At 43.2% G+C, this 17,904-nt stretch overlaps 2 protein-coding genes across 2 annotated transcripts; both read left to right on the top strand.

Annotated features, from left to right (window-relative positions):
* The first annotated feature begins 1,870 nt into the window (after nucleotides 1–1,870).
* Nucleotides 1,871–7,349, top strand: znf365 (zinc finger protein 365). Its single transcript, XM_058652219.1, has 6 exons — nucleotides 1,871–3,420; nucleotides 4,106–4,740; nucleotides 4,905–5,226; nucleotides 5,294–5,429; nucleotides 6,457–6,497; nucleotides 6,793–7,349. The coding sequence occupies exons 2-6, from the start codon at nucleotides 4,116–4,118 to the stop codon at nucleotides 7,034–7,036; spliced, it is 1,368 nt and encodes a 455-aa protein (XP_058508202.1). The 5' UTR covers nucleotides 1,871–3,420; nucleotides 4,106–4,115; the 3' UTR covers nucleotides 7,037–7,349.
* A 6,111-nt stretch (nucleotides 7,350–13,460) lies between these two features.
* adob (2-aminoethanethiol (cysteamine) dioxygenase b) lies at nucleotides 13,461–15,633 on the top strand. Its single transcript, XM_058652280.1, has 2 exons — nucleotides 13,461–13,692; nucleotides 13,821–15,633. The coding sequence occupies exon 2, from the start codon at nucleotides 13,909–13,911 to the stop codon at nucleotides 14,653–14,655; it is 747 nt and encodes a 248-aa protein (XP_058508263.1). The 5' UTR covers nucleotides 13,461–13,692; nucleotides 13,821–13,908; the 3' UTR covers nucleotides 14,656–15,633.
* The last annotated feature ends 2,271 nt before the right edge of the window (nucleotides 15,634–17,904 follow it).

Genomic DNA, 17,904 nt, shown 5'->3' with positions numbered 1-17,904 from the left:
TGAGTTAATATAGAGCTGTTAATTAAAGGAAACACATCTTTAAACAGTTTGGTGGGGATAGGATCTAACTGACGGGTTGATGGTTTGGATGATGAGGTTATGAAGGTTATTGGAACGCCATTTTCTTTCTAATCTACGTAACGTCTGTTTAAGAGCACGAGTATTGGAGTTAAACCATGGTGCTCGTCTCATCTGATTCACCACCTTCTTTTTCAGAGGGGCAACACAATCTAATGTAGTACGCAGTGAGGCTGCTGTACTATCAACAAGGTTATCTATGAGGGCGGGAGTAAAATCACAAAAGGTACCTTCAGATGTACTGACATATGGCACCGAGTTAAATAAAGGTTGCACTGTCTCTTTAAATGTATTAATATTATTATCAGACAGTATTTCTTATTTATGTTATTGTAGTTCATTATTGTACAATTAAATGTGAGTAAATAATGATCAGTAAGGAGAGGGTTTTGAGGAACTATGTTTAAGTTATCAATATCAATACCATAAGTTAAAACAAGGTCGAGGGTGTGATTAAGGTAATGAGTTGGTTTATTAACGTGTTGAATAAAACCTATTGATTCCAACAGCGAGTTAAATGCGCAGCTAAGACTATCACGGTCAACATCTACATGGATGTTGAAATCCCCTACAATTATGATTTGATCTGTCTTAAGCACTAACTCAGATAAGAACTCAGAGAACTCTGATAGGAACTCTGAATAAGGTGCAGGTGGACGATAAACTGTGACTATCATCATTGGTTTCTGTGATTTCCAACTAGGATGAGATAGATTAAGAATAAGGCTTTCAAACGATGAATATCCTGGTTTGGGCTTGGGATTGATTAATAATCTAGTATTAAAAATGGCTGCTACTCCTCCTCCTCGGCCTGAGCTTCTAGGAATATGGGTATTAGCATGAGTGGGTGGAGTTGACTCATTTAGACTAACGTAATCTTCTTCATGTAACCAAGTTTCAGTTACACAGAATAAATCAATACAATTGTCAGAAATTAGATCATTTATTAAAACAGATTTTGAGGAGAGTGACCTAATATTTAATAGTCCACATTTAAAAGTGGTATTATTTGACTCTATTTTATTGTTGGTATTAATCTTTATTAAGTCAGAATGTCTAACTCCTCTTCTGTTTGTTATTGATTTATTTACTTTATTTACTTTAGTTTTAACTTTAGTAGGTCGAGGGACAGACACAGTCTCTATGGGGTTTTTAATTGGTGACTGCTCGTAAAGAAGCACAGAGAAGCATGAAAGACTGCAACTCTGTGTCCTGGTCTCAGCTCTGGATTGTCATGGGTTTCTAATAAAAGGTCCTAAGCTGCTAGATAAGAGAGCTGCTCCATCCAAAGTTGGATGGACGCCGTCTCTCCTCATGAGACCAGGTTTCCCCCAGAAGTTTTGCCAGTTATCTAAAACCCAATGTTGTTTTCTGGACACCACCTCGACAGCCAGCGATTGAATGATGACATGCGGCTATACATGTCATCACTGGTCACACTGGGCAAAGGACCAGAGAAGATTACATTGTCAGACATAGATTGTGTGTACCTACACACAGACTCAACAGTAACTTTAGTGACCTCCGATTGGCGTAATCAGGTGTCATTACTGCCGACGTGAATAAATAATAATAATAACAATAATGTTGTTACATTACATGTCATTTAGCAGACGCTTTTATCCAAAGCGACTTACAATGGAATCAAGTACAATTAGCCAGGGGTGGAATCGAACTTGCGACCATGATGTCTTTCGTACACAAGGTAGGGTCTTAACCACTGAGCCACTCCACCCAGGGGTTAGTGTTTCCACTAACCCCGTCCAGGGGTATGCAGATGATGTTCAGATCGCCTCACGTCAAGAGGCTGTGATTAACAACAGACTCCTTTTTGAAGTGGTCGGATTAGAGGTTAAAGATTCCAAATATGCAGTTTTTTATGAAAGGCGGAGTGGGGGGAACCGCTGGTATCACTCTCAATCAGATACAATACCTGTGTTCACGATTTGCAATCAGCCACGTCATGAAACATACACATACTCAGGTGAGTGGAACCATCAGGTCAATGATATTATTCCAACAGACTTGAGCTTATAAATCCATCCCCGCTGCCACTCATCATGAAGCTGGAGGCAGTTAGATTAATTACCCTGGCCAAAGTACAACATCTTTTTTTCTGATGTACAGTTTTATCAGTTTTATCATGAAACTGTATATTGTGTGAGACAGTGGACCGGCCTGAACACACATACAACACGTGACATCATGTTTCACAGTAAGTGTGAGGGTGGTTTGGTGTTCCTAATGTTGAGGAGACACAAGGCTTTCCCACCTGTTAAACATGTGGAACAATGATGAGAAGTATGTCAGAGAGCTTGCCCGACCTTCTCTGTTTTTGGACCCTCAGGCACGTGGGGCGGAGCCTAACTCCCTGGGCTTTAAGAGGAGTCCCAGTGGAAAGCTGGACAGTAGCTCTCCTCATAATGTTTTGTATTTTCTTTTTTTTATATATAATATTTTGTTTTTTATCTTGACATTTTCCTGAGTTTTTTCACCTTATACAGTTGAACTGGAAAGATATACAGTTTTTTTTAAATCTCTTTCATTAAACACATGGATACACATAAACATATTTACATTGTAAACGTAACATAAAGATCCAAGAAACATTGGGAACGAAAAATACGTGCTTCCGGTATGGTCGCTTTTATTTTGAAAGGCTTCGAATCAACTTCCGGTCCTGACAGTGCAGGAGACCTGACAGTGCAGGTCTGCAGCTAGACTGTCTTGGGTCTCAGAGGAGGTTATATCTGACCCTGTGAAAGTAATTGTGAATGTCTGTGGAACACAACATCTACTCCCACGAAGAAATGCCCGGGGATTAGGTAAATAGGACACCATAGGTGTGAGTGTGAGAGTGAATGGTTGTTTGTCTCTGTGTGTGTGTGTGTGTGGCCCTGCGATGGACTGGTGAACTGTCCAGGGTGTGACCCCGCCTATCAGGGTGTGACCCCGCCTATCAGGGTGTGACCCCGCCTTTCGCCCGATGTAGCTGAGATTGGCACAGCACCCCCGCGACCCTGTGGTGGAGGATAAAGCGGTAGATGATGACTGACTGACGGACTGACACAGTCACACAGAGACTGACGGACTTTTAAGTAATAGTTCAGTTGGATTAACATTCCATACCAGATGGTGGCGGTAATGCACCAACCGCCATTAAACCTCAGAAGAAGAAGAATCTGTAGGTTTTACTTTGAAAGTTCAGAACGGATGTACGAACTCAGGCTAACAGGGCGCTGCTAACTGAATGAATGAATGAACGATGTGAGCGTGAGCACCTGCTGCTGTGTTCATACACAGTGATGAAGATGAAGACTCCGCACAGTCACGGTCTCGTCGGTAAGATTAGCTAACGTGACGTGTGTGTGTGTGTGTGTGTGTTGTCCTTGCTAATGCTAATGCTAACAGCGGCGTTGTTCACGAAACAAAGATCAACGTTTGTTAGTTTATTCAGACTGAAAATGACTCATTCACTCATTCACAAAGGTCACGACAGCATTATTCATGTGTATATATATATGTAAAATAAAGACTTTAGTGTTTGAATCAGAGAAAACGGAAAATAATAAATTAGATCATTTATATTATTTTAATAAAACACAGAATACAAATCAAATTCAATGTAAATACAGCTATAATATCAAAGTTCTAGTAATTATATGGAATAAAACATTTAAAGGTTAAAATACATCAACAATGATTCCATTATTAAAATATTTTTGTTTTTATATATTTATATAGATATTTTCTGCTTTTGCTCCATAAAACTAAATCATTTAAAATCATTTCCACGTTTGACAAACACTGATCAATATTTTATATTTTATGACATTTTATGGATCAAACCAAATGGATGATGGAAATAAATGTTGACTTTTGTGTTTGATGACTTCAAACTGATTATCAGTGATTTAGAAAGATGAAATCAATCTGTCTGATATAAAAGCGTGAGATGATGATGATGATGACGATGATGATGATGATGATGATGATGATGATGTTTGTGTTGACTGTTGTGTTGCAGCTGTAGAGTGATGCAGCACAAGTTCTGTTCCAGAGACTCTGGTTCTTTCCTCTTGGAGAGGACCGGCCCGGCCTGCCGCGCCACCAATGACCCCCTGACCTCCTGTGACCCCCTGACCTCCCGTGACCTCCCTTTCCGCTGCCATCGCTGCGGCGAGCGACAATGTTTCCACAGCCTGAACTCACTCCGTGTTCACCTGGAGCGTCGCCACTCGTACCACTCACCTGACGTGATCTCAGCTGGCTTCAGCATCACCGGAAAACTCCCCGACCCTCTGATGGCGGCGATCCCCTGGTACGACACGAGCCTCCCGACCCGCAGGGGGCAGCAGAGTGCAGAGCGGCCACCTCACGTACGCTCCCTCAGCGACAGCAGAGATAGTGGCTACCTGCACTCGTACAGTTCTGTGAGGAGGTGCACACACAGTGTCGGTGTGGGGACGCAGGAGGAGGACGACGAGGAAGATGAAGACAGAAATGAGGAAGATATCAAAATATCCACAAAAAAATCAGACACAGGCCAACATCACTTCCTGTTCCCTCCTCTCGGACCACCACCAGACCTGGACCCAGACCTGGACCCAGTCCTGAAACCAGACCTGGACCCAGTTCTGGACCCAGTCCTGAATGTGGTTGGTGCGTTCATCGCGTCTTTTTCCTATATTAAGGTTTTAATTCAATTAAAATTGAAAGTAAACTCTGTCCATCCTTCATCTGATCAATAATCAAGAGATCAGTGTCAATCACTGCTGTGTCTCCTTCACTGTCTCCTTCACTGTCTCCTTCACTGTCTCCTTCAGAGCAGAAGTCTTTCTCTGGTGTGGAGATGGCGTGTGCGTGTGCGTGTGCGTCAGTGTGTGCGTGTGCGGCAGCAGTGCGGCGGCGGCGGCGTCTGTCCCGCCTCCTGCAGAGACGTCTGTCCACAGTGAGCACAGAGCTGGTTCACACTGACACGGAGCTGCTGTGTGAACGCGCTCACTCTCAACAGCTGATCCAGGAGAGACAGGAAGTGGCCGAGCGGCAGCGCTCACTGAGTCGGCAGGTGGACGTGGCGGTCGTGGTGATCGCCGCGCTGAGGGAGCAGATCAACGCCTCGGAGAACGAACTGGAGCGAAGAGAGAGGTGAGCACGACCTGCAGTCTGACACCTGATGATGTCACATGACTCTGACTTCCTTCCTGTTTGGCAGGGAAGTGATCACCATCCAGAAGTTTCTGGAAACAGCAGCTCGACAGGAGACGAGCGGAAAAGTCCGGATCCAGCGTTTCATCGAGAACCTGCTGAGACGCATCGACGTGACCGAGAGACTGGTCGAGTATTACCAGGTACCAACACACACTCACAGAGACACACACACACACACAGAGACAGACACACACACACAGAGACAGACACACACACACAGAGACAGACACACACTCACAGAGACACACACACACACACAGAGACAGACACACACTCACAGAGACACACACACACACACAGAGACAGACACACACACACAGAGACAGACACACACACACAGAGACAGACACACACTCACAGAGACACACACACACACACAGAGACAGACACACACACACAGAGACAGACACACACACACACACACAGTCACACAGAGACAGACACACACACACACACAGTCACACAGAGACACACACACACACAGAGACACACACACACACACACACACACACACACAGAGACAGACACACACACAGTCACACAGAGACAGACACACAGACAGAGACAGACACACACACACACACACACACACACACACACACACACACAGTCACACAGAGACAGACAGACACACACACACACACACAGACAGACACACACACAGAGACAGTCACACAGAGACACACACACACACACAGAGACAGACACACTCACACAGAGACACACACAGTCACACAGAGACAGACACACACACACACACACAGTCACACAGAGACAGACACACACACACAGTCACACAGAGACACACACACACACACACAGTCACACAGAGACACACACACAGTCACACAGAGACACACACACACAGTCACACAGAGACACACACACTCACACACACACACCACAGTCACACAGAGACAGACACACTCACACACACACACAGTCACACAGAGACACACACACACACAGTCACACAGAGACACACACACACAGTCACACAGAGACACACACACACAGTCACACAGAGACAGACACACACACACACAGTCACACAGACACACACACACACACACACAGAGACACACACACACACAGTCTCACACACACACACACACACACACACAGAGACACACTAACCTCTGCGTCTCTCTCTCTCTCTCTCTTCAGCAACAAAGTGATAACAGACGTGACAGAATCATAAAAAGCAGGTGAACAAAAACATTGTATCCACTGAATAAAAGACTTCGTCACATGATCACGTCTTTCTCTCACTGTGAGACTGACGTTAGTAAACCACACACACAGGAGCTGCTGGTCCTGGTCCTGGTCCTGGTTTACAAACTTCAGTTTCACAGTGAGATAAAGACGTCTTTTTGTAAAGAGATTTCACTGAGAATGTTTCTGCTGTGTGTTTCCTGAAGGGGGCGCTCACTGCTCTGTTAGTGCCTCACATAAATCACACCTTCAATAGGATTTGACCCACAAACATGTTCATGTCCTCAGATCAGCTGTTAGTCCGTTGTCCTCTGGTTGCCATGACAACAGAACACACTCCTCCCACTTCAGCGGCCGTCCTTTGTTCTGTAAAGTGGGCGGGGACCAGGAACACCGGGAACTCCAGGAACTGCGAAAACACCGGGAAAACCGGGAACTTCTGGCTCAGTCGTCCAAACTCTTCTGTCGACCCGAACACAGAGAAGACATCTGGAACCACCGGCGCCGCCGATCCACCGGGTACGAGACCTAGAACCCACCAGGGTGAGGGGGCGGAGTCAAGGGGTCAACACATTTCACAGTGATTTTATTTCAGTGTGAAAAAGTCTTTCACTGATGAAAGGATGAATATGAACTCACATTTAAAGATGCTGTACGCAGGATTTTATTTTTCTCTTCATTAATGAATAATTCCATAGTAACACACACACAAACACGTCATATTCATGTTTTCATTCACTGAACAAACAGAACATTTAGAGAAGATCTTCTCTGTGGACAGATGCACTAACTACAACATTATGTTTTTGGTCATGTGACCACTTGTGTTCAATGTGTGTGTGTGTGTGTGTCAGGGTAAACGGGAAGCTGATGTTCTTTTTTACTCCCACTGACAGTAAGTGTTAGCTACATTCTGATTGGCCGCTGGTCGTCTAATCATGGCTGACATGAACCAATCAGGAAGAGGAACGTGGATGTTTACAAACGTCACCGACTCTAAGTTAGTTACCATGGCAACAGACTCTGTGAACCTAACCTTCCTGAAGCAGCTTCTGACATTCATTCGTTCATTCACAGTCGTACCAGAATGGAGTCAAAGTAATGATGTGACTTCATTATTATGACTTTAATATGTTGACTTGAAGTGTGACTTGACAACCAGCGATAAATCAGTGAATTTTCTGTTACTAAGCAACCAACTGCTTCCTGTTTACACCTGAATGTGTTTTTAAATGAAAACGTTTGTTTATATAAATATATACATTTTAGATGATTAATAATAGATATTGTAATCTTTTATATTGTGTTACTGTTGTTAAATATGATCATCCACGGATCTGTGTGCGATTAGTTAGTCTGTGAGTTGCTGGAATGTGGTAGAAGAACCTTTATGATTTTTATACTGAGTTTACATGTGAAACACAAAACCAACACAGAACAAACAGAACCAACGCAGAACCAAGAACCAATGCAGAATCAACACAGAACCAATGACGCAGAACCAACATGGACCCAATGTAGAACCAACGCAGAACCACGAACCAACACAGAACCAAGAATCAATGCAGAACCAATGCAGAATCAAAGCAGAACCAAGAACCAACACAGAACATACACAGAACCAAGAACCAATGCAGAACAAACAGAACCAAGAACCAACACAGAACCAAGAACCAATGCAGAACAAACAGAACCAATGCAGAATCAACAACGGAACCAAGAACCAACATAGAACCAACAACCAATGCAGAACAAACAGAACCAATGCAGAATCAACACAGAACCAACATAGAACCAACGCAGAACAAACCGAACCAATGCAGAATCAACACAGAACCAAGAACCAATGCAGAACCAAGAACCAACGCAGAGCCAAGAATCAACGACACAAAATCAATGACGCAGGACCAATGCAGAATCAACGTAGAACCAACACAGAACATACACAGAACCAAGAACCAACGCAGAACCAACAACCAACGCAGAACCAGCAGAACCAAGAACCAACACAGAACCAAGAACCAACGCAGAACCAAGAACCAACATAGAACCATGCAGAGCCAAGAATCAACAACACAGAATCAATGACGCAGGACCAATGCAGAATCAACCTAGAACCAACGCAGAACATACACAGAACCAAGAACCAATGCAGAACCAACACAGAACAAACAGAACACAGAACCAAGAACCAACGCAGAACCAATACAGAATCAACACAGAATCAACGCAGAACCAATACAGAATCAAAACAGAGCCAAAATCCAACACAGAACCAAGAATTAATGCAGAACCAATGCAGAATCAACGCAGAACCAAAAACCAACACAGAACATACACAGAACCAAGAACCAATGCAGAACCAACGCAGAACCAACAGAGCCAAGAACCAACGCAGAATCAACACAGAACCAAGAACCAACATAAACCCAATGCAGAACCAACGCAGAGCCAAGAATCAACAACACAGAATCAATGACGCAGGACCAATGCAGAATCAACGTAGAACCAACGCAGAACCAAGAGCCAATGCAGAACAAACTGAACCAATGCAGAACCAACAGAGCCAAGAACCAACGCAGAACCAAGAACCAACATAGAAACCAAGAACCAACATAGAACCAATGCAGAACCAAGAACCAACGCAGAGCCAAGAATCAACACAGAATCAAGAACCAACGCAGTATCAACGTAGAACCAACACAGAATCAACATAGGACCAACGCAGAACCAAGAATCAACGCAGAACCGGCGCAGAACTAAGAACCAACATAGAACCAACGCAGAGTCAAGAATCAACACAGAACCAAAACAGAATCAATGACGCAGGATCAACGTAGAACCAACGCAGAACCAAAAACAATGCAGAACCTATACACAATCAACACAGAACCAACACAGAACGGGGGTGGAGTAGCTCAGTGGTTAAGATCAGTAGTTTGACTCCACCCCTGGCAGATTGTACTCAATTCCCTTGTCAGTGGCTTTGGATAAAAGTGTCTGCTAAATGACATGTAACACAGAACCAACGATGCAGAACTATCACAGAACCAACACAACTTTATTGGGAAAGTTCAGCCTCATCAATCATCCGTTCAAATCAGACATTCATTCAAGAACTCATCTGGAGTGGAGAGTGTAATGTTGTGTGAGTGGTTTCCATGGCAACGGTTGCCTTCAGTCTGTTTAACTCTGTAAATTAAACAACAAACTCCACATCACATGACAGGAAGTGATGTCATACTTTGTTTGTGTGTCTGTGCATGTGTGATAATGTGATTGTATGTCTGTGTGTGTCACATGTGCTGAAACAACACCAACGTTAGGAGCTCTGAGAACAGAACACAATAACACACAATAACTGTGAAAACTTATTTTTTAACTCTAACGTGAGTCACATGACGTCCATAGTGACATCACACATTAGAAATGCTGTGACATTCATTCAGGTGATGATGTCATCATGAGAAGACGAACGTGAGATGGTGAAGACGTGTACACACACACACACACACACAGCAGTAAAGTGTGTTAGCCTTCACCTGACAGGTCAGCTGACCTCTAATCAGCTGACCTCTGTGTTTTTTGTGTCTGACTCATGGATGTATTTTAAGAACTGGATAGAGCTCCGCCCCCTCTGCCCTGAAGACAATGTTGTCATGGTGGCCACTCGTGGTACTGCAACAACAAATACTCATGGGCCAAAAAAGCAATTTTCCCATTGAGCACAATAGTAAAAAAGACGTCTGTAAAAGTGTCCACAGGACCCCAGGGGGGTATTCCATCAAGCAGGCTAAAGGCAAAGCCAAGCTTAAATGGCCAAGTCTGGCTAATATGAGTGAGAGTTCGGTTCCATCAACTCAGTAACCATGGAAACTATGACTATGGCTAAGCCTCAACCATGGCTAAGTCATAACTGTGGCTCAGGTTTCCGTTCCATCAATCTGAGCCTCAACCCTGTTCCACCAAGGTGGCTAATGTGAATGCCAGCCATGTAACCATGGTAACTTATGCTGCCGGGCAAACCTGGTCTGTAGCAGGCTAAAAGTGAAGCTTAGCACCATCTATGATCAAAGAATGTCCAATAGACAGAAACAGAGACACACAACTGTCATGGAATGATAAAATAATATGTAAAACATAAAATATATAATAAAATGTATTAAAGAAAGGATTTATACTAATAATTATATATTATCTACAAGTACATGAAAGAACATTATCACCAAAATAAAATATAATAAAAAATAAGACACAAATAAATACAAAATTAAACTAATTAGCAAAAAAATATAATAAAAGGAAATTTAAAGAGATCATCATTGTTTTGATGTAACAAGGGTTAGGGCCTCCGACTGATAGGAGATAGATGATTGATTTGCTGTCACCTGCATTCACTTACTGTAATAGGGCTCCTCGTCTCCATTGAATTGCTTGATTTGCTAAAATGATTCTAGATAAATAATCAATAGATCTGTCATATGATTATTTCCTATAGAATGATAACCAACATTGCATTTCTTCATGTAATAATCTACCATCAATTGTATGATAAATGTGATGAGTCATGTAAAATACTTTGATTAAATGTAGCCTATTATTATCAAAAATGTAGGCAAGGCTACTTTATATAGCACATTTTAGCACAAGGTGATTCAAAGTGCTTTACATCAAATAAAATGAAAATACAACAATTCAACATATAGCATCTGGGACAAAATACAGAAGTAGCACAAATACAGCATGTAAAAATGACAGGCTTAAATGAAAAGGATATCAATTCTATACAATTGGCCATGCAGGAAATAAATGAAAGCTATCCCATCGATTTGCATAACATTCAGTTGATAAATGTGATGAATATCACTTTCTAACATTACTACTAGGGCTGCCAAATGATCAAATATGGAGAATATGGAGAAAATCCCCAAAGAACAAAAAGACAGCCCTAATAAGTTATTAGGGCTGTCTTTTTGTTCTTTGGGGATTTTCCTTTTCATTTTAGGGCTTTGGTTGCATTAATAGGTCACCATAATTGATCAGTTTAAAACAAAAACCATCAAGAAATCAATTGGTAGATTATTGTCTACATATATTTTGTCCCTTTGATGGAGGATTTATATAACATGATGATGCTGAAATACTTCATTTTCTTTGTCACTTACGCATTCAGCCTGTCGCCAATATTCTGCCACGCCACATCCCTCGCTTTATTGATTGCCACGGTATTGCCCTTCTTTGGGATTATGTGGCTGTAATCCTCATATACCTCCATGAGGAGGGTTTGCTCCGCTGCAGAGAACATCTCTGCACGTTCTTTTCCTCTTGCTTTTCGGCATTTTTCACAGTTTCCGCGCTCGACTAGAATGGGCTTTTTATTTTCCCTGTGGGCGTGCACAAGTTGAGGCTTAACAGGTGAGGCTTGACTAAGCCTCAGGTGGAGCCAGCTGATTTCACTTGATGGAACGACTTGGAGCTAGATTGGGAAGTGGAGCTTAGTCAAGCTTCAAGCTTACACCTAAGTGTGGCAATTGTTAGCTACGTTGATGGAATACCCTCCTGGAGACATGGACACAGGCATGTATAGATCTTTATATTCTATATTTTTAATTCATGGAGTTTCACATGTGTAAAACCTTCCTAAAGGCCATAAAAAGGCCAGAAACGTCTGTGACGGTCATGTGACGGTCATGTGACGTCTCGGGAGCGGCTAGTGTCAGGGAAGCGTACGTGTGAAAACTTTATGACAAATGTGAATAAATGAAGGCAATGATGGGTTTTCTTTGACATTTTTTAAAATATTACAACAAAGCAGAAACTTATTATGATGAACTTCTAAAACTACGTTTAACACGTTATTGTTCCTAATATGATTGTGAGTCTACAGGTTTATTTTAATATTTTTATGCTTATTATATTTATCATACATTGTAATTATAATGATCAGTTAGCTTTATTTATAAACCACCTACAAATACAGTTGTAGGGTGAGCAACTCCATAGGAATGAACGGAGCCAAAGGGGCGGGGCTCTATCCAGTTCTTATATTTTTTTATCTTTAATAAAATCTTTATGATACAAAACAATAACAATATGCAAACAGAGTCATTAATACATACAAACACATTAGTTAAGAGCAGAACCAGAGGGAGATTCAAAGTTCAGTTTCCTTAGCAAAAGCAATAAAAGAAGGTTTAGAGTTACTAAATTTGGCTTTGTGAATATGATATTTCCCTAGAATGATCAACAAATGAATTAGGTATAACTCTGCTTTTTATTGTTGTTGTCGTGGAAACCAAACTCTACATCTGTCCACAACAAAGAAAAATCCGAGACAAGTTTATCAGTAATGTGTTGTTGCAGGTGCATCATTGTTTCTGGACAACGACAGTTAACACACGTGTGTGTCGAGCTCAAACCTGACGAGATCTTGTTAACAGGATAAAACCTGTGTGTGATTCTGAACTAGACTTCTCTTACTTTAGTCGTAGGGAAGGTTCCAGATATTTCCCCAGTTCAGGGGATTGGTTCAGACCAATAGGGACCAACTGCAAACTCTTTTGGGGTGAACGGAATGTTCCATTATCATTTACATGTGCAGAGACTGCACTTCTGTTCCCTTTGAACCAGCTTTTATAAAATGACTTAATGAGCCGATTCTTCCACATGGATATCCAGTTCTTATAATACATCCATGGGCTGACTCCTTCGCGGTGCATGATGGGTAATGTAGTACACGTCATCAAGAGTAACCTGACATAAGAACAAACACGTTGGGGACTAAGGTTCGAATCCTTGTGACAACACCACCACTGTTACTGCTAATGTGACGTCACATAACGTCATGTGACGTCACATTAGCGTCGGCAGACGGGGTTTTCTGTAACAGCGCTGAAATGAAGGGGAGCGGACTACATGACCCACAATGCACCAGGTGTAAAGGCGGACGTGTTTGACAGCGGAGCATGAATGGGGCAGTGACACGTGATAATCGCGACACGTGAAAAGCTCGTTTCCGTTCTTTTCTACTTTTATTTGTCCACGTACAAACAATCACGCGTTCATAAGGGAAACACACACATACTGGATGATGAAGAAAATGAATGAACACATGAAGGAGCAGAAAACAGAGCGTTCACACTGACCAATCAGAAGAGAGGACAGACAGGAGGTCTCACTCTGTCAGAAGTAAGAAAATCTATTATTGATTATTTTAAAATCATCCAATAAATCGAAAGAGTCAGAGAATCAAATCTGAGTCACGTGATCACCGTCATCATGGTTTTAACTGTGTGTGTGCGCGCGCGCGCGTGTAGTCAGTCATCTCGCCCGTAGGTAGCGGCTAAAGCTAAGCAGCGGCTGTAGCAGAGAGAGCCGCCCGCGCAGAGGATCCTCTTCCCCGGTATGAAACCTGACTGCAGCGGCGTCATGAGCTCCATCGTCCAGAAAATCGCTCGGCAGGCGCTCGTCACCTTCCGTAGCCCGCCTCGGCCCGCGGAGGACGCCGGGATGTCGTTCGTGGAGAACCTGGGCAAACTGAAGAACCTGATGACGGAAGTGCGAGCCGCAGACCTGAAGTTGGTCCCGCGCAGAGCCGTGGACAGCGCGGCCGGCGTGGCCGCTCCGCAGCGCGGCTGCCCGCACGGCGCGCCCCCGGTCACATACATGCACATCAGCGAGAGCGAGCACTTCAGTATGGGAGTGTTTCTGCTCAAAAGCGGAGCCTCCATCCCGCTGCACGACCACCCGGGGATGCACGGAGTCCTCAAAGTCCTGTACGGTAAAGTCCGGATCAGCTGCTTCGACCGGCTGGAGCCGCTGCCCGCCGCTCAGGTGGGCGCTCTGCGGCGCTCCGTGCTCCGCTCCACCGGGGAGTTAACGGAGGAGAGCGGCCCGTGCCTCCTCTCTCCGGACCGGGACAACCTGCACCAGATCGACGCCGTGGACGGACCCTCGGCGTTCATGGACATCCTGGCCCCGCCGTACGACCCGGACGACGGCAGAGACTGCCACTATTACCGGGTGATGATGGACTCTGAGGCGGAGCTCGCGAGGAAGGAGCCGCAGGAAGTGTGGCTCATGGAGGTCTCACAGCCGCCGCACTTCTGGTGCGGGGCAGAACCGTACCCGGGTCCGGAGGTCTGTCTCTGATCCGTAGATCAGGGTCATAGGTCAACTGTGGACTTTATACTTGACCTGAATGTAAATGAGTTATCAGGTGACGTCACTGTCCCTCACCTGCTGCTCAGGCGAAATAAAAGCAGCTGTGCAGATTCATGAGGGTCACGCGCTTCTCTGTGGTATTGATGATTGATTACTGATCAATAATAACTCCTGCAGATCTTCTGGAGTTAATAGTAATGATCGATTGATGGATGATTGATTGGCTGCTGCTGCTGCTGCAGGTTGGAGTCAGAATCAGAATCTTTGCTCATCATTTAAATTTGAGTCATCACGTGTCAGCGTATTTAGTGCTTAAAGGGCTAGTTCTGGTTTTGTCATACTCACAGTGAGCGCCCCCTGCTGCTGAGAACCAGCCTGACACTCAGGTTGTATTCACACCTAATCGTCTCCGCTCGACTCAGCACGATAGCAACGTTCAGCCGCTCCCAGTTTGCTTTTAATAATGTGTTCCCCTCCTCGCCTGAGGTGGCGCTGCAGCAAGAATGACTGAAGGAGAAGACGAGACAACAACCAAGAAGAAAAGTGTCTCATCTGTTATTTTAATGCAGGACAACTGGTCTATCGTTCTACACGCGCATATGTTTACCCACAATGCCTTGCATTGTAGTCCGCTTCCTGCACTTGGTTCACTTGATGCGAACCCAGACGTTTGTTTTAGGCGGAGCAGAGTTCGGTTCACATGTCCACAAACGGAAGAGACTTCAGACGCTCACTCTCAGTGAAAACATATTTGATCTATAAAATCTACCATATCATGTTGATGTCTTTATGTCTCTGTTGGACAGTGTTGACGTCTCTATGTCTCTGTTGGACAGGGTGGACGTGGGACAGTAAAAAAGCTGAACTCCCTTTACTTAGAGGAAACATAAAAAACACTGAATTATTCAGGTGACAAAGTTTCCTCTAAACCAAACACAATGAACTTACTATTCCCCTGTGGCTAATTCTAAGCTAGCTATTCCCCTGTGGCTAATGCTAAGCTTACTATCCCCATGTGGCTCGTGCTAAGCTAACTATTCCCCTGTGGCTAATGCTAAACTAACTATCCCCATGTGGCTAATGCTAAGCTAACTATCCCCATGTGGCTCGTGCTAAGCTAACTATCCCCATGTGGCTAATGCTAAACTAACTATCCCCATGTGGCTAATGCTAAACTAACTATCCCCATGTGGCTAATGCTAAGCTAACTATCCCCCTGTGGCTCGTGCTAAGCTAACTATCCCCATGTGGCTAATGCTAAACTAACTATCCCCATGTGGCTAATGCTAAACTAACTATCCCCATGTGGCTAATGCTAAACTAACTATCCCCTTGTGGCACAGTGTCCCCTGTGGCCCTCATGTGGAGGATAAAGTGGTAGAAGATGAATGATGCTAACACAAGTCAGATGTTTGACACTGATTTTGTTTACTTTAAAACCTTAATCTCTAATATTCACTGTTTTATCTGTATAACAATAATTATGATTGTTGTTATATCTTTAGAATGTTGTGGAAAAACCACAGTGTGGGGCGTGGCCCTCTGGTGGACACTGGAATTACTGCAGATGATCCACAAACTAAAATTATTGAAACGTTTTGTTTTTTTTCTTTTAGGAAAAATAATAAAATCTGTCTCATAAAACTATGGTCTCTGATTTTTTTTATTCTCTTGATTTATGTTGATGTTGCATTTCACAGGTCATGATGATGATGATGATGGTGTGGGCGGAGCTTGTGTGATATTAAAGTGAACCAACGATTATTTCCCTAAATAATCATTAATGAGATTTTTGGTCCATGTTTTCTTTGATTTCTTTGTTTTGGAGCAAATAAACCAGAACATATTCACTTTTAAGAAGCTGAAAAATCACAGAAACTATTTAAAACAAATTAAAAACACACAAGAATCAATGATCAAAATAACAATTACTTTATTATTAGATTCACTGAACTGTGACTGTGAGGAAGGTAAATGGAACTCGGCCATCATTCATTTCATATGATTTTCCACTGGTGTTCATACTGCAGCCAGCCACCAGGGGGCAAGATTGGTGTATTAAACACTGAGCAGAACTTAAATTGGTTTTTAATTTCCATTGACAAGAAACAACAGAGAGAAAAAATACAAAATCATCTCTGCAGATGAACACATTATTATGTGTTTGAAGATAAAACCAAAACCTCAGAGATGGTGAGACTTCTTCTGCATCACTGACACAACAACAACAAACCCACAACTAAACCAACAACAAACCCAGTTAAACCACTCACTCTCTCACACCAAACCTCATAGAGAAAATCACTGAGGTCAACCTGAACGTTGGATTTCAAACACTGAAGTGACAAAATAAGACATTTGAACTTAGTGATGGAGGCAGCAGTGTGTGTGGGTGATGTTAAAATCACTGGTTTTCCCTATGGGCTTTGGTGTGGGAGAGTGAGTGGTTTATAAACTTCAGTGTGACAGTGAGAAAAAGACATGATCATGTGATGTAGATATCAGAGACTCATTTTGTCTCTGTCTCAGTTTGTCTCCGTTTGTCTCTGTCTCAGTTTGTCTCCGTTTATCCCATTTGTCTCAGTTTGTTTTGTTTGTCTCAGTGTGTCCCGTTTGTCTTAGTCTGTCTCAGTTTGTCCCGTTTGTCTCAGTCTCAGTTTGTCTCCATTAGTCTCCGTTTGTCCAATTTGTCTCCGTTTGTCCTGTTTGTCTCAGTCAGTCTACGTTTGTCTCAGTTTGTCTTCGTTTGTCTCTGTCTCCGTTAGTCTCTGTTAGTCTCTGTTAGTCTCCGTTAGTCTCAGTTTGTCTCCGTTTGTCTCCGTTTGTCTCAGTTCGCCCGGTTGTCTCATTTAGTCTCAGTTTGTCCCGTTTGTCTCCGTTTGTCTCATTTAGTCTCCATTTGTCACAGTTTGTATCCGTTTGTCTCATTTAGTCTCCATTTGTCTCCATTTGTCTCCGTTTGTCTCAGTTTGTCCATTTGTCCCGTTAGTCTCAATTTGTCTCCGTTTGTCTCATTTAGTCTCAGTTTGTCCCGTTTGTCTCATTTAGTCTCCATTTGTCCCATTTTTCTCAGTCATTCTCCATTAGTCTCTGTTGGTCCAATTTGTCTCTGTTTGTCCCGTTTGTCTCATTTAGTCTCCGTTTGGCTCCGTTTGTCTCTGTTAGTCCAATGTGTCTCTGTTTGTCCCGTTTGTCTCCGTTTGTCCATTTGTCCCGTTAGTCTCAGTTTGTCTCATT

The sequence above is a fragment of the Solea solea genome, chromosome 15, assembly GCF_958295425.1.
Source record: "Solea solea chromosome 15, fSolSol10.1, whole genome shotgun sequence".
NCBI classification, from domain to species: Eukaryota; Metazoa; Chordata; class Actinopteri; order Pleuronectiformes; family Soleidae; genus Solea; species Solea solea.
This window is presented reverse-complemented; position numbering and strand designations above follow the sequence as displayed.

Excerpts from the sequence above, each read along its gene's own strand:
- adob (XM_058652280.1), top strand. The coding sequence starts at position 13,909 with ATGAAACCTGACTGCAGCGGCGTCATGAGCTCCATCGTCCAGAAAATC.
- znf365 (XM_058652219.1), top strand. The coding sequence starts at position 4,116 with ATGCAGCACAAGTTCTGTTCCAGAGACTCTGGTTCTTTCCTCTTGGAG. Across the intron at positions 5,227-5,293 it reads GAACTGGAGCGAAGAGAGAG|GGAAGTGATCACCATCCAGA; the intron begins GTGAGCACGACC and ends CCTGTTTGGCAG. Across the intron at positions 5,430-6,456 it reads GACTGGTCGAGTATTACCAG|CAACAAAGTGATAACAGACG; the intron begins GTACCAACACAC and ends CTCTCTCTTCAG.